Source organism: Tiliqua scincoides, chromosome 4 (genome assembly GCF_035046505.1).
Source record: "Tiliqua scincoides isolate rTilSci1 chromosome 4, rTilSci1.hap2, whole genome shotgun sequence".
Classification (NCBI taxonomy): Eukaryota; Metazoa; Chordata; class Lepidosauria; order Squamata; family Scincidae; genus Tiliqua; species Tiliqua scincoides.
In genome coordinates this window covers 192,984,950-193,012,231 of record NC_089824.1, presented here as the reverse complement: position 1 = coordinate 193,012,231, position 27,282 = coordinate 192,984,950, and the positions used below count along the sequence as shown (strand labels likewise).

The window sequence follows — 27,282 nt, the reverse complement described above, 5'->3', positions numbered from 1 at the left end:
AGGTTGGGAGGCCAGATGCGACACTACAAATAACAGAAGACCAGCCCAATCCTATGCTGCCCAGAGCGTGGGGCTGCCGCAATGCTGAAAATGGCATCCTGAGCACTAACTGTGCAGTGCTGGTGGCACCTCGGGAGAAGGGGACTTTTGTCCCCTTCCCCCAGGTAAGGCAAGTAGCAGAATTGAGCGCTGCTGTAGAATCGAGAGCCTCCATGTCGAGCCCATGGCATGGAAGCTCTGGATTCAGTGGAGCTCAGCTTTGCCAGTCCCACCTCCCTCCCACCCCGCTCCCTTCCCCTGACATGCCTCCTCCCCACCCCCCCGTCCCAGAAAGCCTCTTCCCTGCCTCCCCCCACACCTCCACTTACCTCTCTGCCACCCAGTGCAGCACCAGTGATCCACCAGCGTTAGGCTAGTGCTGGCCGGCACTGACTAGCATTGGCGCTGGACTGGTGCTGAGGCCCATGAATGTGCACATTTGTGACACTCACCGCCAGTGGAGCGCCAGTGGTGCAAGCTCAGGATTGGACTCACAGCACACAGCACACAGGAGGGCTTTTTCGAGTGTGCTAAAAGGGCATACTGGAGCTCCGCCCACAGAAATGAGCCTTCTACCGCTGTTTGTTGTGTCATGTTGCTGGTCTCACTGCAGACATCCATGAGTCCTTCAAGTACCACCAGACACCACCTCAAGCACCACCAGTGGTATCCGTACCACTGGTTGAGAAACACTGTTCTAGGGCATACGAAACTGTGAAAAGCAGCTTCCCACAAAATCATGACATGTAACTGCCTTTTCCCTCCTCAAAACAGGTGTGGTTAGAATAATCACAGCCCTATGGAGGACCATTTCACACCACTTCCATGAGGATCAACAAACCCCACTATACCAAATCCTGCCAAGTACCACACTACATATGGAAGATATGTATCAAGTCGTCACACCATAAATGTACCATCTTTAACAGGTTCCTCTGCATGCTAAGAGAATAATAAAAGGCAACATACTGTAGTGCTGAGAACTTTATCTGACTCATGAAGCACCGACAAAATCATTAGGACATCTTCAGCATGAATATTCATGACATGTCTTAGCCTCTGTAATTTTATTATTATTATTATTATTATTATTATTATTATTATTATTGTTATTGTTGTTGTTGTTGTTATTTTCAACATTTTCAGCCACACTAGACACTGTTCCAGAACCACCATTCAGAGCGCGATACCATAGTCTTTCGAGAGTGAAGGTTGCCAACATTATTATTAACTTTATTTTTACCCTGCCTTTCTTGAGGGACTCAAGGCGGCTTACAACAAAGGTTAAAAACATAAATTAAAAACGTAATTAAAAAAAACATATTTGCAACACATCTTACCTTTGTAGATCACATTGTACAGTGTTGCAACACATTGTACCTTTGTGAGATGGTTACTTGTGAATGACGCTGTCGCAATTGTTGCCAAGACAGCAGTCATCAATTTATTTACCAACTGCAGAATGGGTGGAAATGGGTAACCCAGGCCAAGACATAATTACACACCAACCTTAACTGGAGGAGTAATCTCTGTAGCAGTGGCTGTACCTGCAAGTCTACCTGTCACTGAACTGGCCAAATGTCCTTGTGCAATTGCTTTATCTTTAGGCCTACACAACAAGTTCTTACATTGGCAATAAGATGCCTTGTAAGCACTTCTTGAAAAAACAGGAACCTAATGCATGAGCAAGGTGCTAGAGCACTGGCCTTAAAGCCAGGCGGCTTGGATTAATGTTTTCACTCATCTAGCAATCTCATGCAGAGTTCTTGGGCAAGTTCCAATCTTATTATAGCTTCCCTTTACCATTAAAAAGAAATAATTATCTAACGCCCTGGAGTTGCTTTAAGCATAAATGAATCAATGACCACAAAGCACTTTCTATGATGAATAATCGTACAATATTTTAATATAAAATGTACAATTTGCAATGAGGTTTGCTTGTGTTTCTTTCTCTGTCAGCCCAAACATGTCTGGTTTGTACCCAATACTCAGTATATGTTGTCTCCCAAAACAGTGGGTGGATACTAAATAATAATCATATTTTGAATTCTACTTTGGCTAATCCTATCAGAAGAAGCCACAGGGAAAATAACTCCTGACTTCCTAATCCAAACAAAACCTTCTATTCAGGACAGAGGATATTATCATGTCCTGAAAAACAAGTATGGTAATTAAAAAAAAAAGAAAAAAGAGTAATTAGTTTGATCTCGCAATTAAAAGTATGATAGCACAGTTATCTGTTCTTTAAAGTACGACTGACTGGTGAGAAGGGTATTTTTGAAATGCCCAGAAGGGAAATGACTATCTAATGCAGGGACCCACTAGGTGGGTCATGAACCAATTTCAGGTGGGAGACCATTCATTTCAATATTGTATTTTTTAATATATTAAACTTGATGCTACCATGGTATGTGACTACATTTGGGGGAAATGTTACAGACCTGTACTTTTAACAAGCTACTATGTATATTCTTTTAACAATGATAGTAAATGGGACTTAATCTTGGGTAGGACTGCAGCCTAAGGATAGTTAAAAATTTTCCTGCTTGATGATGTCACTTCCAATAATGACAACATTTCCAGTGGATCCTGACAGATTCTCATTCTTAAAAGTGGGTCCCAGTGCTAAATGTGTGAGAACCACTGATCTAGTGAGTATGTACAGTATTTTATACAGGCTTCACAGATTTCTGTGGGGTTGAGTAGAAGACTGGTCCCTAGCAGATCTCTTTTCTCCTCTCCCAGTCAGGAGAGGGAGAGATGGGTTTCCCACGTCACACTGCTTAGCTTTGGAGAAAGCAGAAACACTTCTACCTGCTCCAGGTCTCAAAATAACATGAGAAATTCTCCCAGTGCTCGGTTGGGGGAAGAGAAGACAGAAGCACCCATATTGCTGAGTATTGTAACAGTTAAACTCACCTGATCTTGAACAAAAAAGCTAATTTTGAAAAAATATCCTCAAATGACCCCAAAGGTCTGTATGACTTTTCCCAAATGAGAAAGGTTTGCGTGTCTGTCTTCTTCCTAACCCCTTTGTTCCTCTGTACATGCAGAGAACTTCAAGGAAAGAAGCGAACAACAAAGGACAACAATTATGGCAGGACAAAAATATGTGGATTTGATATGTCTGGGGATTGCACTGTCCATTTTCAGTGGAAAGGAATCTTCATTGTTCCCCAATCTAATATGTACTGGGCTTGAACCACTGATGACCCATGTCATGCCCAAGACAACACCCACTCTTCTTAGCAATCACAGTATAACTTGCTCCTCCTGTCTATTGTTTTCTATCTGACTTCTGGGTAGTAGATACAAAACCATACAGGAAACAACACATGCACCAGCAACTACTTGAGAGACTCCTAAGCAGGGTTTTGCACTTGTTGCACTCATGCAATCCTCTAAGCCAGTGGTTTCCAACCTTTTGGAGTCCATAGACCACTGAGGCAAAAATTGGTATCGTCGTGGACCATATGCAACCCCATCCCTACCCTTGCACGTTAAATATACAACTAAGGGCACAGTCCTAACCCCTTATGTCAGTGCTTTCCAGCACTGACATAATGCAGCTCCGAGGTAAGGGAACAAACATTCCCTTACTTTGAGGAGGCCTCCATGAGTGCCACCCAACTGCAGGATGCTGCACATGCCCCATTGGCACCGCTCTGCCAGTGCTGGAAAGCACTGACCTAAGGGGTTAGGATTGCGTCCTAAATTTGGTAGTCCGTGAGGGAGCACACAGTGAGACACTGGAAGTGCCAGCTGCTGTTATGGGCAGTCCGATCTCCACCCTTTCTGACAGTTTGTGGGGAAGCATCTCCTGAGCAAGCACTCCTCATGGACGCATAGGACTATCCACAGGTATAGCCAACATTTCAGTGGTCCATGGGGGAGTGCTCGCTTGGCAAGGTGCTGGAAGTGACAGCAGAAAATAGAAGATAGAAGGAATTGCTTGCCCTTTTTTTCCTGAGACCTCCTGGACCAATTCTCAGGGTCTTGCAGGACCACCTGTGGTCCACAGACTACAGGTTAAGAACCACTGCTGAAAACACTAAGAAGAACAAGTTCCACTTGGCATAAATATAGGGACTGGAAAGGGTATGTATTCCAAAGTTTTGGAATGGGGCGTGATAGAAAATCCAAACTAGTTCCTGTCTCCCGGGTTCTGGAAGCCTGTGTCACCATTCAAGCACTTGAACTGATTGTGGGAGGTGCTGCTCCCTGTCTTGCCCCAATTATGTAATAATTCATGTTTACAAAATAATTAACATCTGCATTTATATAAATGGTTCGAGCAACTTTAGTTCTTATGGGATGTCCTACTTGGAAGTGGAGCCTTGATTCACTGGGGTCTGGCCTTTCACTTCAGAAGACGGTTTCCATGGGCCAAGGTTGTGAGACCTCAGTATCTTCTGAGTATCCTACAGCTTTCCATGGCAGCCTTTGTGTCCATAAAATTCTGCAAGGTAACATTTCTTCTGAACCTTCTTACCTCAGTGGTCACCTAGCATCAGTCACTGACAGCACATGCAAGAGAGCCCCTCCCCATTACTTCAGGGGATGAATAATCATGTATGGGAGGAGGCGGCCTTCAGATGCCACAGTCCCAGGCCAGATAGGGTTGGAATACAACATACCTAACTCTGTAGCCCACAGTTCTGATCTTGGAAAGAAGAAACCAAGATAACCATCAATCTGCCCTATGACAAGCAGCAATAGGTATGGAGGGGGAAGGGCAAAAAAAGAAATCTAACTATATCCTTGCCAGCCTTCTAGCTTGCCTGGCAATTTTAGATAGACTTTCCCCCCAAATTTCTGTATATGTTTATCTGAAAGCTTTATAACCAAATGCAGGAGGTTATGGCCATAAACTAGGAAGTTTAAGCACCACTCTGTGAGATTCATCTCCAGTGCAGTCAAAGGGCACAGCACATGCAACTCAGAGGTGAGCAAGAGCAGATCACTGCACATCTCAGAACAGTAAGGGAGCCTGACCCAGAAACCATGTCAGGGCTCAGGTAGTATCCATTGACCTGACCTATTGACGGAACTATGCTTCTTGACTGATGTGCCCTAATCACATTACAGTTCCCTACTTTGGCATGAGCTGGTGTGCGCAACATACTGCCCAGGTAAATACAGGTGTGAGCCACTTAACAATGGAGATATGTTCTCTGATCCCTGTTGTTATGCAATTAGGTCATTAAGTGAACATTTAGCTCAATCTAATGTGTAAACACACACCCTACCGGACACTAGCTGGCTGTACAGGCTACTGAAGATAAATTGCCTCTTTTTCACATTAAGAACCTCTTTGCTGTGTAAACAGACACTCCGCTGCAGGCTATGGGAGACCTGATTGCCTCATAAAAAGCCTCTTTGTTGTGCTTTGGCCACCTTCATATATGCTGTCTGTTGTTAAGTGGAAGGTTGTTAAGTGACACACATGTGTATTTATATTGTTTCTTGATTAAGCCCCACTAAACACGATGGAACTTACTTCTGAGCAAACATGCACAGGATTGTGCTGTTCTTTACCATTTACTGTTTTTCAGGTCGTGAGTTCCAGACTTTGCTGTGATATTTATTCATGATAGTTATTTACAATGCAGATGTTTAGGCATTCCATGAAATGGTGTTCCAGCCTCCCCTTTTCTTTTTAAATTAAATCTTTTCTACTTTTGTTCCCGAGTTACATGTTTTGCCACCTAATTCATCTCAGTTCTCTTTTCTGCTTCTCTATTTCTTTTACTTGATACATATAGTCATGCAGGAGTCTCTCTCTCTCTCTCTCTCTCTCTCTCTCTCTCTCTCTTTGTAGGCAGGAAGGATGTTTTTTTTTTCATTTTACAGGTGCATGTTGGTTTTCAATTCATCTTTTTATTCTTCCATTATAAGAACACTGGACCTGTGGAGCCTGAAATACGAGACACTCATTATGGGCTGCAGAAGTGTAATATCCAAAGTATCAGAATTTCCAAATGCAATTCCCAAATCACATCCCTGCAATAATGTTGGCAGAGTTGAGCTGGAACCATAGGAGTCCACCCAGTCTGGACTGTAGGAGGGAAGATGAATGATGGTAGACAATACTGTCAATAAAGCAAGATCGATAAGATCACAGTGGCAGTTATGAAGATCAGAGACAGAGCTCAGTAGCTGGACAGAAATGTACAGATTCTGTTCCTTGCTGCTCACAGTTTCAACAAATGTATACAACCCACAGGTGTAAACATTTTATCCCTGTTGCATATATGCAACGTTGGGCAGAAATGACTTAAGAAAGGCACTTGGGGCAAAGTCTGAACCACTGACTACAACTGCCATGGGGCTCATATAGGAAGAGGCATGTGGAGGGTGAGGCTGTAGCTCAATGAGAGCATGTACTATATTTTGCTTGCAGTAGGCTTTACAGCAACTGTTACCCTGCACATGCCTGATCTCATCTGATCTTGGAAGCTAGTACTTGGATGGGAGACCACTTGGAAATACCAGGTGCATCCTTGGACTATCCAGGTCAACTTAGGTACTACCCAATTTAAAATAGCCTGCCTTTCATCTTGATCTTATGCATGAAGTGCATTCCCTTGGTTTCAACAGGACAGGGTTTACTTCCAAGTAAGTGTGCATAGGATTGGAATCTGCATATTTAAGCTTGCCTGGACCCCTGTGAAATCCACAAGTTTAAGGATGCCCAACACTACATAAGATCCGGCAGTACGTCTCTCACTGCTTGAAGCCTTCATTCTGTAATGTAATTTTCATGGAGCCTGGGGAATTAAGAGAGTAGGCTAATTTCCCTATCTTCATAAGAATCTGACTATGGAATGAAGGCTTTAAGGTATTAATTGAAGGGGGCTAAAACCTTGTTGCTTTGCATAATGTTCCCCTTCAAGCAGAGGCTTGCATGACAACAGCTGCACTTAAGATTTGGGCTGAAAAGTACTTGCTGCTTGACTAACACTTGTGCCTGGGTGACACAATCTATCTGGTTGCAGGGGATAACACCTGTTTTCTCTGGAGCAGTATGACTGCACATTTGCACCTGTGTCTTTCAGAAGCATCTTGCAAAAATAAGGGTGTTTACAAGCTAAAATAAAATAACCCTTTCACTTATTCTATGGAACTGAAGTCAAGTCACATGGGCTTCTTTGTTTAGTAATTAAGGTGGCAGCAGCTTATGTTTAAACATTAGCTGTTAGATGATATTTGATGATCCCATGAGTTCAAATTATGCTGCATGCACACCCTGCTTCAAGTGACAATAGTTTTCAAATTACAAGATGTATATTAACTTCCCGAAAGGTAACTGTTAAGTCTGTTGCAGCAAAAATAGAGTCATGTGAAACCCTGAAGACTAAGAAATATACTCCAACGCAAGCATTTGTGGACTAGAGCCCAGGTCATCACGTGATTTATTAAGAATCAAGCCTCTTCAAGAACATGACTTTGCTAGGGCAAAACAGCGTCTAGAAATTACTCAGAGGCAGTTGCTGTTATTTCCTTGGGAAATAACAATTCTATGCTTGGGGTCATTAGAACAGGTATTGAGAACAAAACTGCTAATATTATAATGCTGTTGTACAAATCAGTGGTAAGGCCACACCTGGAGTATTGTGTCCATTTATGGTCGCCACATCTCAAAAAGGTCATAGTGGAAATGGAAAAGGTGCAAAAGAGAGCGACTAAGATGATTACTGGGCTGGGGCACCTTCCTTATGAGGAAAGGGTTAGGACAGACAAAAGAAAATATTTACTTACTCAGCGTGTGGCTAGTCTGTGGAACTCCTTGCCACAGGATGTGGTGATGGCATCTGGCCTAGATGCCTTTAGAAGGGGATTGGACAAGTTTCTGGAGAAAAAATCCATTACGGGTTACAAGCCATGACGTGTATGTGCAACCTCCTGATTTTAGAAATGGGCTATGTCAGAAGCAAGGGAGGGCACCAGGATGCAGGTCTCTTGTTATCAGGTGTGCTCCCTGGGGCATTTGGTGGGCCGCTGTGAGATACAGGAAGCTGGACTAGATGGGCCTGTGGCCTGATCCAGTAGGGCTGTTCTTATGTTCTTATGGGAATGAGGGTAGATCTTCTTTCCCAAAGGTTGCAAAGCAGACTATCCCTGCCCTCTGCTGGTGAACTGTATCTTTTTAGTAATAAAAGACCTGCCTACACCTCTCATAAGCAGAGAGGGGAAAAACATTGCACATGAAGCCTTTCTGAAGTCTTGTCTCTCAAAGTGCTTCCTTTTTTTCCATGATTTTCTACAAATAGTGGTACACACAAGGGCACATACCTGCCAAAAATGCATCAGAGTCAGATGTGACCTGGTCAGTAGTTGTGAAGGAACAAACATGTTAGGGCCCAATCCAATCCAATTTTCTTGTGCTGGTACAGCTGTGCCAATGGGGCATGCACTGCATCTTGTGGTGGGGATCACAGAGGCCTCCTTGAGATATGGAAACATTTGTTCCCTTACCTTGTGGCTACATTGCAGTTGCATCAGGGCTGGAAAATTGGATAGGATTGGGACCTTAATTGGGAAGTGGGTACGTACCGTTTCCCCTTGTCTTAGGCAAAGATGACTTGCACAAATTCAACTATATGCACTTGGCAAACCAGAAACACATGCAGGGCCCAATCCAGCTTTCCAGCACTGATGCAGCTGCAATGCAGCCCTGAGATCAAGGAACAAACATTCTCTTACTTTGAGGAGGCTTCTGTGACTGCCCCCCACTGCAGGATGCTGAGCATGCTCAGTTGGCACAGCTGCATCAGTGGTGGAAGCTTGGTTTGGACTGGGTCCACATACAGAGAAAAAAAAGTTTAAAGCAATTCCACTTGCTAAATACATGTCTGAGCTTGGAGAACGAAGTTGTTGTTCCCTCAATCAGTCTCAGTTTTTGCAACCCTCTTGAAATTTTTTAAGATAACTGTTTTTCCAAAGTAAGAGATTTTCAGTGTAATTTCGACTATATGAGATTTTAATTTTACACACTTCCGTGTTTAGTTTACACACACTAATCATCTTGTAAGACAATGGACAATTGTATATATGATAGCTACATACCCAATTACCACTTACTGCATGCACGCACACACCCACTTTTGAGGATGGAAATTAGAAGCATTCTACATAGGAAGTATAAGCTCAAACCATGTTATACAAGTAGGTTCATGCATCTCTGCATGTAGTGAATGGCTGAGTCAACTCAAGTCTGGAAACCTTTATTGGCATTTAAAGAAACAAACGGCAAACGAGTACACAAAACAGTATAACAAAGCCAACGCTTGACTATATACCAAGAGAAAAGGAAAAATCACATCAGGAGATTAAAAAAACAACAACAACAACAGGGAGAAAATGAATGGCTGAGTCACTATGAATTAGTTCTCAGTTTCTCTTTTCAAATTACAGGACAGATATGCTCCCACACCATGAGATATGGGCAATAAAAGCTGATATGTGAGGATGTGAAACTAGATCAGAGTTAAGGTTGTAGTACTGCATTCAGAGAGAGAGAGAGAGAGAGAGAGAGAGAGAGAGAGGTTGCAATCCTATACACACTCACACTTACCTGGGAGTAAGTCCCACTGAAATAACCGGGCTTCCATCTGAGTAGACAGGCATAGGATTGTGCTGTCAGTATTCCAAGTCAGTCAAAGAGTAGATAACTGCTGAATTTTCAATCTACACCATCCCTCCTGGTAACTAAGAAGACTGAGGGCCAAATCCTATCCAATTTTCCAGTGCTGGTGCAGTTGTGCCAGTGGGTTGTATACTGCATCCTGTGGTGGGGAGGCAGTCATAGAAGCTTCCTCACGGTACGAGAACATTTGTTCCTTTACCTCAGGACTGCATTGTGGCTGCACCAGTGCTGGACAGTTGGATAGGATTGGGCCCTGTGGCTTTATTCCACATCAGGGAGACAGGACAGGCAAGGGAACCAGTGGAAGAAAGAGATAGGAGACACAGTAACTGTACTTTCCCATGGCACAGGTGCATTTAAAAGAAGGGCTGTGGAGTTGAAGTCATGGAGCCAGAAGCAATTTTGGGTGGAGTTGGAGTGGTAAAAATGTATTGACTCCAACCTTGATATAAAATACTAGATAATACTAAGAAAATACTATTTTAACACTTTTGCTACCGTGTGAGTCACTGGCAGTCACATACTTAAGGAAATTCAATACAGTTGAACCACATGGCGTGGGAATAATGCTTTATAACTTTGGCTCCAGTACCTTAAGAATACAAACTATCTCAAAACAACTGATTTCTGCAAGGATGCTGGCATTTCATGCAATGCTGCCTCTAATTTTCCCCCCACTGAGCACAATTGTTAATAACCCAAGCAGTATATAACTGCTATAATCTTAAAATGGGCAACGGCCAGCATGACCACTAGACAGTGACATGATGAGATGTCTTACAGTACCATTTACCATTTTAGTAGGTTTACTATTATACAGGTATTACATTTTGCTTCCCTAAACGTTACTGGGTATAACTGGGGTATATTTGGTAAGTTCCTGGGTATATTTGGGGTACTGATTCCAAAAATGGCATCCGTTTTGCCTTCTCACGTCTAGTTTTGGAGATACAGTATAGCCTCATTAGTGAATGGTTCAAGTAGCTTCGAGGAAGAGGCTGAACCATTCACTAATGAGGCTATACTGTATCTCCAAAACTAGACGTGAGAGGGCAAAACGGATGCCATTTTTGGAATTGGCACCCCAAATTCATATCAAACCACCATAAAGTTTGGGAAAAACTTTTCTGACTCAGTTTTGTAGGCCTGTGTTATTAATACATATTGTACTTTTACAAAGGAGTTGGAATAGGAGATTTAAAAAATGTAGGAGTCTGAGCCGTTTCAAAGGATAGGCAGGTGGTCGGTTGGCAACCTACTCCAAACAGATGTTAATGACAGAACAGCAACCCCACTTAAATTCTAAAGCCTAAAGACAGTGCTAACACAACATCTAGGTGTCTAAAGCCATTCAGGAACTTAGTATGTTGAATAGAGCAAATAAAAGGCCAAGTGCAGGGCAACATTTGAAGGTTACAGCATGGGTGACCTCACTGCCCACTAGAAAAGCATTGTAAAACAGCAAACAGTTTCCTCACAGATTGCTAAGCTGTTGAGCAAACAGAATGCTGAGCAGTTTCATTGATTCTCTGAAGGAGCCAACTAGCCATGCCCATTCCAAAGCTCTGAAAGAGGACAGGGCTGCTCTCAGAAACTGGGAACCTCATTCTTCTAAGATAGTAGACCTGTGGGTGGACTGCAGCCCTAGGCAGGGGATCAGATGACTGAGTGTTCCTGAATATTAAAAAAAAATTCCTCTAGATGGAATAAAAGCATTCCATCTTTGTCACCTATCAGTGGGGGAAAAAAACACTACTTAAAATAATAGTGATACATCAGAGAAGCATGTAATCATGTGTACTCCTACTTGAAGTCTGGTGGTGTTGAGGATTGCAGCCTAAGAGACACTCTGTGTGTTCAGATCATAAACTTCCAATATCCAGTAGCACAGTGTTAAATGTTGAAGTGTGGCAGCTTGTCGTGACCCACACACTGCAGAGTCATTCCCCACTCAGACAATACAATCTCAAATAAAATAAAATTTCTTCATTAGCCTGTTTTCTTCTCCAGTCAATTGTTTTTACCTTGAAACATAGCACGGGCTCTGCCTTCTTAGCCCCTTCGCAGTTTCCAGTCCCCAAAATGATGGCACCTAGCTGGGCTCCAGACACACAGGGAGACCCAGACGGGGTGTTTCACCGCTCCAGAGAGCTGGCCATGTTTCAGAGCAGTGGTCAGCAGAGTCCTTGGTATGTCTACTCAGAAGTAAGTCCCATTCTGTTCAAAGGGTCTCACATCTGAATTGCAGCCCAGCTCAATACACAAGAAGGCCCGCCTGCCCACAGACCCTCTGCAACACCATGACAAGCCACCCCCCTGCCCAGACCCTATGTTCCAAGGGTGAAGGGAGAAAGAGAAAGAGAGAGTCCACCAGCCAGCTCCTGTGTCCAGCCATTCTTGTCCAGCCCCCCTTTAAAAGGCATCTAGGTCTACAGGGGCCATCATCACCACTTCCTGTGGCAAGGGGTTCCACAGACTAATAATAGCCAGTCTCTGTTCTGCCATTCTCTTCCAGTGCTTCTGTCTGTCCAATTCACTTCAAAAAGGCATCTAGGCCTTCAGGGGCCACCATCACCACATCCTGTGGCAAGGATTTCCACAGACCAATCAGAGCCAGCCAGTTGAGCTTTTCCTTTTCAACTGCACTCCTTTTCCACCATCAGAAGGAGGCTCCTAGCTCCCCCATTCCTGCCCATGGGGGGGGGGGGGAGCTGGGCTGGAGCCCAGAGCGAGGCCACCTGGAGGGAGCCAAGAGGTTCTTTTTTCCCCCTCCACCCTTAAGCAGGACTGGCCTCCCAAATCCTCCCCCCCCCCAGTGTCTTCTGGGCAGTGACCAGGGAGTCGCTCCTGCCTCTAGGGCACAGTGGGGCTGATAAGCTTTTCTTTCTTTATTCAGTTGGCCATTTTGAATTGGCCTTTTAGTTGGTGGTAAAGTGAGTAGCCCCATTGCAGGGCTGCTTCCCTTACCCTGGAGAAGGGGACGAAAGGCACGCAGGATACGGCGGCAGCTCTTTTTGGTGCCGCCGAAGCTGGGCACCCTAGGCAGTTCAGGATTGGGCTGTCATTCTCTCTAAAATCTTTTAAATATAGAAAATCATACAGAAAATTAGCATCATCATATTTAGGCTCATACTAGAATGGAAGGCGTCCTCTGTGTACCAAAACTTTCTGCAGCAGCTGTAGTCTTGCAGCTGTGTTCCTGAGCTCCTATGCACTCCTTCATCGTAAGCAGACCACAAGCCAAAGAGCTACTGTAGCAGGCCAGTTTCCTCCCAGATTTGTCACTGTGTTAAGGAGTGTCATGTATGCCTTCCTTGGCTCAGCATATATGGCTTGTCAGTAGTAGCAGTAGCTGCAGACGCAAGCTTGTGGTAGTATCCCTAGCATCCCATGCAGGCAAAACGTCTGAGTAGATAGGAAAATGTACGATCCCAGGAAATTTCTGAACCCCCTCCTTTGGTTCCTGGGACCCCTTTTTGACCCTAGGCCTGGGTACAAATTACATCCTTTACCCCCCTGTCCTAGGCCCTGGGTATATCACAGTTATACTTTCAAAGTGATCCATGACCAAGGGCAGATCCAAGGGGAGCATGAATGAATGGTGCCCCCCCCAGACTGTTGCTCCAGCAGGGAAGGAAGCCCTCTGGGATGGGGAGTGAAGTTGGGAGCCAGGGGAACACTCACTGGGTGGGGCATCAGCAGCAAGATTGCACCTGGCTGGGAGTCCAGGTCATTTTGGGATGCCTTGTCTTCTTATGCCGCTATGACATCTGGTCACCCTGCCTGGAAGAGGTAGCTCCAGAAGGCAGCTGGAGCGGGAGCCCAGATCTATCCAGCAGGTAGATCTGGGTTCCAAGTCCGAGTGGGAGCCCAGGTCTCAGCAGACCTCAGCCTCTGAGGCCAAAATTCAGCAGGAAGCCCTGGTCTACCCACCTGATTGACCTGGGCTCTGGAGTTAAGGTAGTGCTCATCCACTCCCCAAAAAACACAGGCACTGGATCCACCCCTGTCCATGGCCACCTCTAGCAGCACAGGACTCAGAGCCCAAGCCTAGCCATGTCTACTCAGAAGTAAGTCCTATTAGAGTCAATGGGACTTACTCCCAGGAAAGTGTGGATAGGACTGGGCTGTCATCTTTCAAAGCTTAACCCTGGATCACTCCAGAGCAACAGAGGCAAACCGCAGAAGGAACAAGTACCTTGGAATACACCTTCTGACGTCATGCACTCCACAGACACCCTGACGTCTGCAATACACTCGACAGGCACCGTGACGTGTGCAACAGAGGAAGGACTCGCGCACTCCTCCACCTATTGCAGCGCGAGACACTCGGCTAGACATCCCCGCCGCCTCCACCACGCCCACCCCGTGCCCTGCCTGAGGATTGGTGGAGGCGCCCTGCTGCAGTTGCAAAAGGAGGCGAGTCTATTTAAAGCCTCCCTTTTTTGCCGCCACTCGGTCCTCGCGCTGCCTTTTCTTGGGTGTCAGCCGCTTTCTCCGGCCTCTTCCACTGCAGAGCCCTCGCAGCATGTCAGACAAGGTGCCGTACAAAGTGGGTGAGTGTGACTTCCACTGCTTGGAGAGCTTCCCGCAAGGCCCTGAAGAGGTTCTGGGCTTTTGCAACCTGGGCAGGATAATGGCAAAGAGGTGCCGAGGATTGGCCTGAGAGGGCTGCAGTGCATGGTGCTTTTCGTAGGGGGGGGGGGGTTTCCCTTCCGCACCCCTTCCCTTTTGCACCCCTTCCCCTTTGTAGCCCTTCTTTTGCACCCCTTTTGTACCCATTATCTTTTGTACCCCTTCCCCTTTGCATCCCTTTTGTAGCCCTTTTGCACCCATTATCTTTGTACCCCTTCCCTTTTGCACCGCTTCCCTTTTTCACTCCCTTTGTACCCCCTTCCCTTTTGCACCCATTGTGCCTAGAAGAATGTGATGCCACTGATGTGCCCTTTATTCAGTGGCATAAAATTGCATTGACTCCTTCCCTCCCCTTCCACCCCGATGAACCTCTTCAACTTAGTAAGTTGCCTTTAAGGCAAAAAAATGGATACAAGCATTTGTAAATGCTAGCATTATTCCACCTAGCCCTTGGAAAGCAAGGGAAGCTAATTTCCACGCTCTTCTATACCAAAATGGACTTTGGCATGTCCAGGGAGCATGTAGCCTTCTCAATGAGCAAATACCATGTGGGCTCTGGAGAGAAAAGCGCCTTCTGGGAGTTGGAGTCCTTGTGCTCCAAGGGTTTATGGTTTTGCAGCCGTGGTGACTACATTTCCCAGCATGCTGTGGGAGACCATGTGTCGAGGCTTCTGCCTCGTTCTTTAAAGATCTATCAATTACTCTTGCTGGGAAGAAGATTTGATACTTTGAGTGGTTGAGCTTCTGGCCAACAGCTGAGCAAGTCTGAACAGGACATGTGCACTTTATGCAGTTGCATACACTCAAACAACAAAGCCACTATTTGCTGCCTTTTCAGAAAAAATTAAGAAAGCAAAAGTGATTGAAACAAAAAGTTCCACTTTGTTAATGTGATGATTTCAAATCTCATTCTATCTTAAATCAATCTATTTTTTCCCCAGGATTATTGGTGTTATGTTTTTCTGAACAGTGTGCATACTTTAATTTGGGCTTTCTCCATTCAGTCATTTCTAAAGATCTGGAGTGGATGATGTATTGAAAAATGATAGTTGCATTGGAACTCTGCCATTTGCTTATGACAGCAGCAAACCTGGACAGTGACCCACTGTTCAGTGGGAAATATGGAAGAACCTGTAGGTTTCTGTGCATATCGGCACAGCCATTCTATGGGCAAAACCATTCTAATCTTCTTGTGTACTAAAATATCATTACTGTGGCACAAGATGTGCGCTATAGCTATATAGCTTTTTAAAATGACACTATTGGGACCCACCTAGCTTTACAGGATTTTTATAAAAGATGATCTAGAAAGAAATCATATTTTTATTTTCAAGTAATATTTTATTTATCTATTTATTTGCAAAAAACCCGATCCATTCATGTAATGAGGCACCCTTTATGAATAGTCTCAAGGCTTGAGGGGCTTATGTGACTCAGCTTTCACCTGCAATTAGTTACCTAATCTTTCAATCATTTTAATTTCCATCAATGTTTTCATTGGTGGGTTGGTGGGACCCCCCAGGAATCGAGTCCTGACCCATAGTTTGAGAAACACTGGCATAAAACATATGCAGGACTTTGTCCTCATGGCCTTCGCTGTCTTCTTTGTATGACAGGGTAGCAGAAATAATCATCAACAGAGGCCTCAGGATAACAAAGGGCAGCAGACATTGCTGATGAGACAAAAGTATTTAGGTTAATGAAATACTATTGAGCACTGTAAAGGGATCATGAAGGAATTAGCAGGCAAATCCTGCCCAAGTTCCACTGCAGTGTGGATGGTATGATGAAGCAGTGCTGGGTGGAATAAACCTAAGTGGTTGTTCATACTTGGGGGGAGGGGGGTCAACTGACTGTATGTCAGCTGTTTCTTTATCTAACTTTCTCGTGTCTTCAACAGAGTACTCTTTCTCCTTTGCTTTTTAAAGGAGCCCCTTTAATAAGGGTTTTAGTTTATAATTCCCAGTATGCTTACTGGAAATTGCAAAAGGGTGATTCATAAACTTTCCCTTTTGTCAGAAATGTAGGAGTAGCTTGCTGTCTTTTGAAAAATCTTTAGGAGTCCCATTTAATAATTAAAGGAAGGAACTGATGACTGAAGGAGAGAGACTGAATTATTCTATTTTTCTCATTACAATTTTACCTCCTCCTAAGCTGCTGCCCAAGGTCATGAAGCCAAGTGGACAGGGACTCTAGGGCACTCAGATAGCTTTACCAGGGAGACTTGCTTGTAATGCACACACCCATAAGGACTGATTTGCTGGATCAAATCACTCATATATTCTACCAGTTTAGAATCTACTAGTCTGATAGATTCTAGTCTACTAGCTGTGTATCCCTTGTAAAAGAGCCATGGAAAGAAAATTAAAAACATCAGTTCATTCTTCTGTTGCACAGTCATCTCAGGATTTTAAGGACTTTTGTAGTGCTTCAAAAACCTCCCTTACTTATTAGACCTGGACACAGAGGGACTGAATGTGCATTCACTCTGGCCATCAGTGCATATATGGTATCTCCTCCAGCTCATCGAATGGAGAGGGTGGGAAAGAGGAGTTTCCTTTCCTTGTCTCCAGTCTCTAATTATAAGAGAGGTTTGCCTTGAAAGGTAGGAAAATAAGTTTGAGGCAAACACATTTTTAATGAGATCTCCTTCATTCACCATCTTTACAATTCTCTGATTGGCAGAGTTTTTCAGTTATATGATTGAAAAATACAAGCTATATTTAGACTAGGGCTTACAAAAAATGAAGAATCTTCTGTTGGTTTTGATTCCTAGATTCTTGACAAACGCTCTTGATTTTTAAAAGTATTTTATAACTGCACAGTTTTATAGGAAATTTGTATGTTGAGCAATATTCTAAGAGTGCATAACTTCAAACAGTTTACAGAACAAATATCCTTTCCAAGAACCCTATTTGGGAAATTGAGATTGCAGAATGCAAAGAACTCCATAGTCTAAGGCATATGTAAGGCACAGTAATCCCTTGCTTAATGTGTGCTTGAAGAGGGACTTCTCCTCTTTCTCCCAGCTGCTGCACAGTACCCAGCTTGATAGCTCTGTAGCAGTTGCGCTGTCAGCATGAACTGAAGAACCTGAATGAACCACAGTTTTCATGCATGCCTGTTTTGACCACCTGTTGCTCCTTGTGCTTGCAGCTGACATCAGCCTTGCAGAATGGGGTCGCAAGGCCCTTCAGATTGCTGAGAATGAGATGCCAGGATTGATGAAGATGCGGGAGATGTACTCTGCCTCAAAGCCATTGAAAGGTGCTCGGATTGCTGGTTGCCTCCACATGACTGTGCAGACGGCAGTTCTCATTGAAACTCTGGTGGCCTTGGGTGCTGAGGTAAAGTGGCATTTGGGTTTCTTCTTGAATGCATCTGTGAAAAAGAACATGCAACATTGAGGATGGTTTTGATGGAACAAAATGGCCTGTAGGGTAATTTATTGATATTGTCAAGGAACAGATGCAGAAGTAGACAAAGCCGCTTTCCCTCTTTAGAGGGTTGGTTGATTCCCTTTTCAGTGCAGGTATCTGTAAAGGGTCAGATTCAGAGAGAAGCAAAGTTTCATGCAATTTCAGTACTAACAGATTTGGTAACTGTTGCTTCATAGCAGTAAAGCCAATCGGAAGTAATGCAGTCCTCTCCTTGCAGTCCAGACCTTGGCTTTCCACTAAGATCTCTTAGGCCGCAAGCCTGTACACACCAGAGATGTGTGTGTCCTATCCTGCTTCAAGGAAAATAGTGTCAGAGCCTTGTGTGTCTCCAGTGAAAATAGACAGGGAGAGACTAGAGCTTGTGAAAGTTCATTCTCCCCTGTTATTGTGCATGCACTCCCCCCAGTTTCTGAATGGTTACACAATCACAGAGGAGGCAGAGCTGTGATTATGTAAATGTTGGGGTAGCCCCCTGAACGCCTTGCAGTGTGACATAATCTCCTCACCACCATACTTCCAGGTCACGCTTCCCAGCTTTGGGACCGCATTGCACATCACTGGTACACACTTACCTGGGAGTAAGTCCCATTGAAGTTGGTGGAACTTTTCTGAGTAGACATGCTTAGGATTGCATTAACATGCCTGGTCACTCAGTCCTTCAGAACAGTGGTACCTGGCACAGAAAATACACTGGGGGAAGTACCATTAATGTAGTGTGGGCTGCATGGAGTTGTGACCATGCCCCGACCTTTTGGGATTGATCCCCTTAGCAATGGTTTTTAGAAGGCCTCCAGGGAGATGGGTAGATGGGACTCATCAGCCTGGGAAGGCAGCTCATCTGAGAGAAGGAAAACTCTGATCCCAAACCTCCACTGCCTTGTGGCTACATCTAGTTAAGGAAAAGGCTTCAGGAGTCAACCTCGAGGCAAAATCCGGAGCCGGAGTCCCTGAGGCAGTTCATGGCTGAACACAGTCACGTTCTGGCAACTCCTGCGACGCCGCTGGAACCAACCGTATTGGCTTCTGCCTTTCCATTGGACCATTTCAGCGATGTGGAGAGGGGGCATTTGCTGCATGGAAAACAGTCTATTCTCCATATCTACTTTACCCAGGCTTCGCGCACTGAAGAGGACACTCTGTTCCAGAACTACTATTCAGAGCGCGATACCATAGTCTTCTGAGACTGAAAGATGCCAACAACCCAACCCTGGGAGGTGGGGATTTGTTAAAAATTGGGGGAGAGATTGATTTGGGATTTCACTAAAGTCCACTTACTTTTCTTCATAATTAATACATTGCTGTCATTGCCATTTGACACAATGGCCGCTCTCTCCAGAAGGGGTTCTGCTAGCCCAGTGCTTCCCAAATCTTTTTTTGGGGGGAGGCACATACAGAAAGTTTATTTTACCAGCTGCACAAGCCTCTGTGCTATAATGTTGACTGTGCAGCAGTTCTCCCCCCAAGTAGCAGGTTGTTCAGCCCTTGATGCACATAGTCTGATCTGCCTTGTCAGTTTCATGACCTACCAAAAAGTGGTTCATGACCCACTGGTGGGCCATGAACCAACAGTTTGGGAACGGTTGTACTAGCTTTTGGAACTGGCAGAAAAATGAGTCTTTCTCCCCCCCCCCCACCTCCCAAGACTGGTTTGCAGGCAGTCAGCACCTGATTCACAGTGCTGATCACTTGCAGATTAGTTTGCACGGAAATACATAAAAGCGTTTGCATATGTAGACCTCCCAGCATTGCTTGATCTGTTGACTGGCTATGAAGTTTCCTGCAAACCTGTGGTAGGCTTCTATACCCCAGTTTTGGAATTATTAGTTTCCAAAGTCTTCAAAATATTTCTTTTCTCCTTTTTTCTTTTTCTTTTTGTGTTCTGGTTAAGAGACTTCCTGGTTCAGATGACCTCTGCCATAAATTCATTAGGTGGCCTTAAGGCAAACTACTTTCTCTTAACTCCCCAGCAACAACATATCACCCTACAGGCTTGTTGTAAGGACAACATCTATGTTATCTGTGCAGAAAAAAATAAAAGCTTATTGTTGATGGATGTGCTTTGGCTTATGTTGTAGGTACAGTGGTCGAGCTGCAACATTTTTTCCACTCAGGATCATGCTGCTGCAGCCATTGCCAAAACCGGAATTCCTGGTAACTTTTTGCTTTGATAACTTAATTCTTGGCCTTTGTCTTCATTTTTTATTTGTTTGCACAATCCAGTGCTTTTCAAATAATGCAGAGAAGGGATGAGGTGGTCAGGCTAGCGTCAGAATAGAACTGCATGTTCTAGTAAGAGAACAATTTCTCAATCTGAATGAGGTGCTGACAAGAAAAAATTCCACCTCCCTAGCAAAAAAGTGCAAGTTAGCTAAACAGGTTATATGCCTAGTTAACTAAAAGTGAAAAGGCAGTTCTTCAGAATAAGCTGCAGGTTGAAAATTAATTTTCAATGTACAGGAATTTTAATGTGGGAAGCATGCTCACCTGGATGCTGATAATAACCTTGAAGATACAGGCTTGCTTCTTCTCTGTTTAAAATTCCTGTTACCTGAATATTGGCTCCAATATAGTGAGATCATTCTGGGGGATTGCAGTCCATATGTGAACTGTACTGCATATCCACCTACTGGGTATCCTACATCCACACCCTGTTGTCAGCTCAGCAGCTCTTGGCTGATCAAACTATAGCAATACTGTTGAAGCAGATGGAATTGTGTTGGTAATAAACTATTGGGCAGCATGCCATGTACATTGTTGCATTAGAGCAGTGGTTCCCAAATTTTATTGGGACCCAACTAACTCTATGAGAGTTTTTTTTAAAAAAGTTTCATTTTACCAGCTTCTCAAGCCTTTGTTTTTATCTTTTTTTATTATGGTGGAGGGAGGGATCACCTTCTGGAGCACTTGAGCTCCACGTTCATCAGATTGGGACAATTCTGGTGGCCTTTCATTCCCCTTCTCTTGGCCTTCAGTAAGAGCTGAGGTATGGCTACCTATTCACAAGTTACCACGCACATGCAGCTGTTTTGGCTTTCATAGGGCTCGATACATTTTTTTCTTGTCAGCTTGGGGGGGGGGGAACTTTCTGAGTGTTTTTGGGGGACAGTGTTCTAAGATTGGGATCATTCTGGTGGTATTGTATTCCTCAGCCTGCCCTTCAAAGTGGACTGAGACATGGTCGCCTACTTATGGGAAAATGTGCAGGCGCAGCTCCATTGCACTTTCCATAGGGCTCTATACATTTACCTTGTTAGCTGTTAGCTTGTCAGTTTCAGTTTCATGACTCACCAACAGTCAGGTCAGGACACACTGATGGGTACCGACCCACACTGCATTAGAAGATTCCGTAGTCTGCATAGTGAATAATCTTGGCCTAGAAATTAGACAAAGATGCAAGAAGGAAGTAAGGGGGAGTGTAGTCCTTATTTTTGTTTAATTGCATATGTATAAAATTATCTGTTTGGGAAACAGATGTGAGAGCCGTATGGGAGGCAAGGCTGTAAAACAGCCTTATCCTGTGTGTTGGGTCCTTTAGTGAAAATAAAAGATGCTGACAGTTGGCTGCTCCTCAAAATGATTGCCATGATTACACCACTCCTGGGGACAAAAGGGTGTTTTTTTAATTACCTGTGGCAGATCTGGTGCTGTGGAGGGTCCAGGGATCCTGCAGACCAATCTTTAGGGCCCCTCATGCCTCCAAACTGCTGAAAGTAGTTAAAAATAGCCAGTTCCGGTTTTTGCAATGAAAACCAAAAGTGGCTGTTTTTCATTATTTTCAGCTGTTTGGAGATATGAGGTGTCCTTTAGATGGTCCCTGTATTCTCTGGAGGACTGGATCTGCCACTGATAAGTAAAAAAAAAAACACCCTTTTGCCCCTGACAGTGGTGCAGTTGTAGCGATCATGCCTTCACTTTAGTCCTACCTCTTAAGAGGGTGGAGACAGGGCTTCCCTGGCTGGGGCATCACAACAACCTAGTTGGGGAACCTCTGACATAAATGGCTATCAGGTTAAAAGCTGAGGTCAGTTGTTTGACTATGGCTTTTAACCTGATAACCTTTTTATGTAATTACTCAAATCCTTTCCATTCCTTAGAAATGCAGGTAATTTTTTGGAAATAGGATATCCCAGTCATGTTGCCTGTCATCCCTCCTCTTTTTCCTTCCCTTTGAAACTTTTCAAAGCTGTGTTTTCCCTAAAACATTTTGCAGTGGTCATTCCCTACTAAACTGAATCCTAAGCATATGCAGTGGACTGCTTATTTTTTTGTGTTCATCTCACCTTCCCTTGTTGCCTCATAAGAAGAGCCATGCTGGATCAAGCCAGTGGCTCATCTAGTCCATCTTTCTGTATCTCACAGATGCCCCAGGAAGTACTCAAGACAAAAGATATCCATAACCTGTTACCACTCCCTTGCATTTGACTTTCAGAGACTTTTCCTCCATAAATCTGTCAAATTCCCTTTTAAAGACATCTAGGCCAGGCTGCCACCTCTGTTTTAGGTTCTAGATTGCAAGCTCCTTGCGACTACGATCTCTTTGTCTTATTCTGTAAAGTGCCATTGCATTGTATAAATAACATTAGTGGTATGGATTTAAACGTACATGATTTGGAGGTAAAATATGCTCCTCTGTTCAAACTTAATTAAATCATTTGATATCTGTCTTTGATGCAGAGGTTTTGTTTTTGCCTCAAGGGAAGATTGCTGATAACTATTAAGGCAGCGTTACTTTCTCATGTTCTGAAACTGCACTCATCTGGATATAACTGATGTGAATATTAGATAACTAACACAGTTAATGAACATACTTAATGAAGTTTTCTATTTAATTTGGGTCAGTGTTTGCCTGGAAAGGAGAAACCGATGAGGAATATATATGGTGCATTGAGCAAACCCTTTATTTCAAGGATGGACAACCTCTGAATATGATTCTTGATGATGGTGGAGATCTCACCAACTTGGTCCATACCAAATATCCACAGCTCTTGAAAGGTAGGTTTTCCATAAACATTTAGAGTATGAAGTAGAAAAGAAGGTTTCCTGAGATGTATTGTATTGTCAAATCCTTTGTGAAGGGTTTAATTTTTAAATTTAAATTTAAAAACACTTAATTTTTAGATGGATTCATGTGAATCTAAGGATTGGTTCAGATGTCTTACCCAAGCATTGATGTTTTGACACTTAACATAACACATGATCTGGGCAAATGCTGTAGAGGCCCTATCTGTGATGGCTTGATGTGTGATCTTCCTCTCCAGAATGGGTGGGATGGACTAAATGATTTGAACTAGCAAGCTTTTGAGTCCCCATGGGAAGGACTCTGTGTTAACATCTTAGTTAGCCATGGGGTGTAGTGGAGGAGCACATATTCCTCCATGCTAATGAGTCACTGCCTAAGTGTCTGGACTGGGTCTGAGAAGCTAAAGGTAGGTCTGTAATGCATTCTTTATTGTACAACAGATGCACATTTTCTAGATTTAGAATGAAATCCTACAAGCACTTTCCTCAGAATAATCCCCACTGAATTTAATAGATCTTGCCATTGAGTAACTATGCATAAAATTCCACAGTTTTCTTTAAAAGGTTCTGATGAACACTGTTTTCTTGCAGTGACATAAAATGTGTAATGCAAGTCTCAGATATTAGGATGACTTGAATCCTGTTTGACTTTTGCTTTTTACAATTTGATATACAGTTCTAGGGGCAAGGAAGATACTCAGACTTCTTCAAAATATAAATGGAAAGCTGACTTTTTCATGGTTGTAAGAAATTTGAAAATAGTGTACTAAAGTGATTGGTGCAAAAAAAAAAGTCAAGATGCTAGTATGTTGTATCTCAGTCTATGAATTCAGCGTTAATATGTTGGTGTGTGGGGGGCTCAATGTGAATCTTGCAAAATATGGTGGAAATTCTGTACACTCTTGCCTGGAGTAAGTCGCTTGAACTCTAAAATATAAAATCAGTACCTTGGAATATGACAGAACTAAAATACATTTGAGTTTGAGTTCCTTAAGAACTCTTGGTTGGATGCCATCTGGTCTCAGTGCTTTGTTAATGTTTAATATGTTAATAAGACCTAGAATTGCATCTGTTGTTGCTTCTATTTGACTCGATTCAAAGTGACTTTGCAAAAGGTCCATTAGAGGGGAGCATTGCTCTTTGCACTGTATTGGAAGGATTTTTCTCCTTAAAAAAAACACAAAGTAAAACATGCTGCAAAGATGATCTTATGCAGTATGTGTGTACACTGGGGAAGAAACTTCATTATGAGTTTCAGAATAGATGGGTAGAATTATATGGGGTTAGTAGGATGCAACAGTTTTTAAAAAATACAATCTGCTACTGATGGTTGCATGTGGAAGGGGTGTGTGATGCACTCAACACCACACCCTGTGATCTGTGTTACCATTTAGTGCTTTTCTCCTGGGTTATCTTGTGTGAAGGTGTGTATCCTAATAACTGAAAGACTGAAAGCTGACTTTAACGAGACATCCTATTTCAAACAGTGTCCAGAGAGATGCCACTTGGAAAAACAGGAGCTGAAGGCAACAACCTTGCTTTATTGATATTTCCCAGCATCTGTTGTCTAAAGAGATGCTGCCTCCTGTTCAAAAGGTGCAGACTTCCTTGCAATGAACTGGTTTCCTGTACCTGATGCTCTTCTTTAATTTGGTCATGCCTGGCCTCCATCAGAGCTCTGTCTCTTACTGAATTAATGCCATTGCTTCCACACAGACATCTACACGTTTGCTTTCCCAGTTCTATCTGCTATTCCCCCCCCCCCCAGCAATTCCTGGAAATGGTTGAGTTTTTCTGACATGAATGTAAAGAAGGCTGGCTTGTTTGTCTTGCATTGGCAAGGCTCTTAAATTTATTTTTTTCTTAATATTTTCCACACCTATACAAGATTAATTCCATTTTGTTGGTTTATGCTGGGACAAGCAACCTGGTAGTTTTTGCCAATCTTCCACTAGCAATGAGGCTGTTTCTGGTGGTGCATATGATCTGTTTGTGTTTTTAATTTTTGAAGACACCACATGTAGTGATTTTTTTCCTCCACTGATTTAGATTGGTTGATCTGGATCCTTCATGGCATTCATTAGTTCTAGCTGAAAATTGTCTTAGCTGTCACATGTAACTCCCTGCATCCCCATGAAATGCTAACAAGGTCATTGTATCTTTTAACATGTTGACCAGAAAGCATGCCACGCTATACTTCGGAGTCTTTTGGCATTCTTTTGCCAACATATATCATTTCCCACTGTTCTGAAGCCCTTTGCTTGGTTTGTTTTAAGCCCCAAAGGAAGAAATAGTTACAATCGACATTTTACCAGTGTTTCTTTTTAATGAAAACACAGTATATTTTTGATGTTTTATTCTCCTCTGGTATTGGTTAGAAGGGTATTGGTATATGCGACACATTGGTTACAGGACTTTGGTAGGTAACAATATCTATGGATACTGGCATCCTGAGGTGGAGGGCAGGGTTGTGAAATCACAATAACTAAATTGGAGGTCGCACTAGGCCCCTTAGAAGTCATACTAGATCTGTGACCCACTCCATTGGCTTCCCCACCTCCACAGAAGGCCTACAGAATGCAACCAGAAGTGACTTTGGATTTCTTCCAAGGGTGTTCTGAGGCATTGAGAGGCCAATGTGGTGGGCGGTGGGCCTTCCCTGCACCTCAGAAGAACTCCCTGACACAACTGAAAAGTCACTTCCTGTCACCCTTTTCAGGTGTGGAAAGGCATCCACAGTTCAAAACTGTGGATGAGGAGGGACCACTCTGTGCTATTTTCTATTTATCTGGCCAGTTGTATATTCCCTTTTGAAGAAGCCCTCAAGGCTAGTTATATTTGTTTTCAAAATGCAAAACACAAGCAAAACATTATAAAACAATTAAGAAACTACAAAGGTCTGAGAATGATAAATGCCCAGGTAACAAGAGTAAAAAGGCAAATGATGTTAATGAAAAAGCTAATTCATCCAAATGCTTGTGTAAACAAAAAAGTCCTCATCAGAGTACAGGAGAATTTCACTGGTGGAGCCAACAGTCCTTCAGGGGGAGAGAATTCCAAAGCCTGGGGACTGTGAATGATAAGGCCTTGTCACACATCATTCCCCCCTTGCACCTCCAAAGAAGAGGGAACATGGACCCCATCTGATGGGTGGGCAGATTCATGTGAGGAGAAGTATTGTAGTAATCCAAACATGATACAGTTTAAGCATGGAGCACTTTATGAAGACGCATGATGGCTCCCTGAATTTATTTGGTGACAGATGGGCGATGCTTATTGCTACAATATCCATCTGGAAAGTTATTTCATAACTATTTGTTCAGTAGAAACCATTTTTGATATGACTGTCATAAGTTTTCTTCCACAGGGTGCTCAAAATTGCTTGGAGGAATGCATGGAACTGTCTCTAATTTCTGTCCCTCCAGCTGCACATTTAACCTTTGTGCTATGTAATTAAGCTTTGTAGTGCCTCCTTTTAAGTGTGAGCCCCATGTTTTCAATCTTTATTTTAGTCATGGTGAACTTGACTAAAACTTGACATGCAACTTCCAAGTGACATAAGATGAATAATTTCCCCATAAGAAACAGCTGGCAGGTTTTCCATGTGAGGGCTGTAGAATGCTTGTAGATACCACCTCTGACTCACCTTGCTTGACTTCTTACAGTTATTACTGTATAACTACCAGCTGGCTTTGCCAACCTTTAAGCCTTGCAATGTCATGAACCAGTTGGGAGTGTCAGGAAAGGAGTCAGTGAGCTGACCAAGGGGAGTAGGGCATAATGGTCAGCATACCCTTCCTGCTGTCTGCTTTTCCTTTTACTTGGGTAGGCAACTGAACAGGGTGAGGGAGGAAATTGGCAGATCTATGCTCTGCCACCATCCCAAACTAAGGAGAACAGGCAGAGAGGAGATGCCTGGGGGAAAAATTATACCTTCCAGGAGAGTGTAGAACCCTAGGAGTTTTCAGTTAAAATCAAATCTCAGTAATGCCTGTGAACAATCAGACATGACAGCTGATACCAGCAGTGCTTTTAAAAATGAATGTAACATGTGCACATTGTGGGTAGGGATCCAATGGCCCAGCTGTATAATCTTGGCAGGGAAAGGAGAATGGAGACAAAGGATGAAAGATGCAACAAAGGGTCAGTTAACCTGATAGGATTCTAAACTGGGGACTCAATGAACTTACTCGCTCACTCACACCTTCGTTTAGACAAGGGTGTGTAATATCTACCACTCACTCAACATGGAACCCTATGCAGAAGGTATTGGAGGGAGGAGAGGGAAACTCCATGGTGTGAGAAGGGGAAAATAAGGGGGCAGAAGGTACATAGGGAAATTAGGTGGGTTTCCCAGAGGAATCTGGAGAAAGAAATGAAAGATTCAGAGTGCATGGATAGAAGAAAAGCAGGGAGGTTGAGATTAGACGGGGAAGAAGGATTCTAGGGTTGAGACCATGGCAGCTGGGGAGTGGCTGTCTGTAGTCTGAACCAGGGGCT

General features: G+C 43.5%; 1 protein-coding gene across 1 annotated transcript in view; it reads left to right on the top strand.

Annotated features, from left to right (window-relative positions):
• The first annotated feature begins 14,128 nt into the window (after positions 1–14,128).
• Positions 14,129–27,282, top strand: part of AHCY (adenosylhomocysteinase) — a 30,728-nt gene continuing 17,574 nt past the window's right edge. The window contains exons 1-4 of the mRNA XM_066623511.1: positions 14,129–14,244; positions 17,480–17,670; positions 19,839–19,914; positions 22,603–22,755. Coding sequence (XP_066479608.1) covers positions 14,217–14,244; positions 17,480–17,670; positions 19,839–19,914; positions 22,603–22,755 — 448 coding nt within the window. The 5' untranslated portion in view covers positions 14,129–14,216. The remainder of the gene's footprint in view (positions 14,245–17,479; positions 17,671–19,838; positions 19,915–22,602; positions 22,756–27,282) is intronic.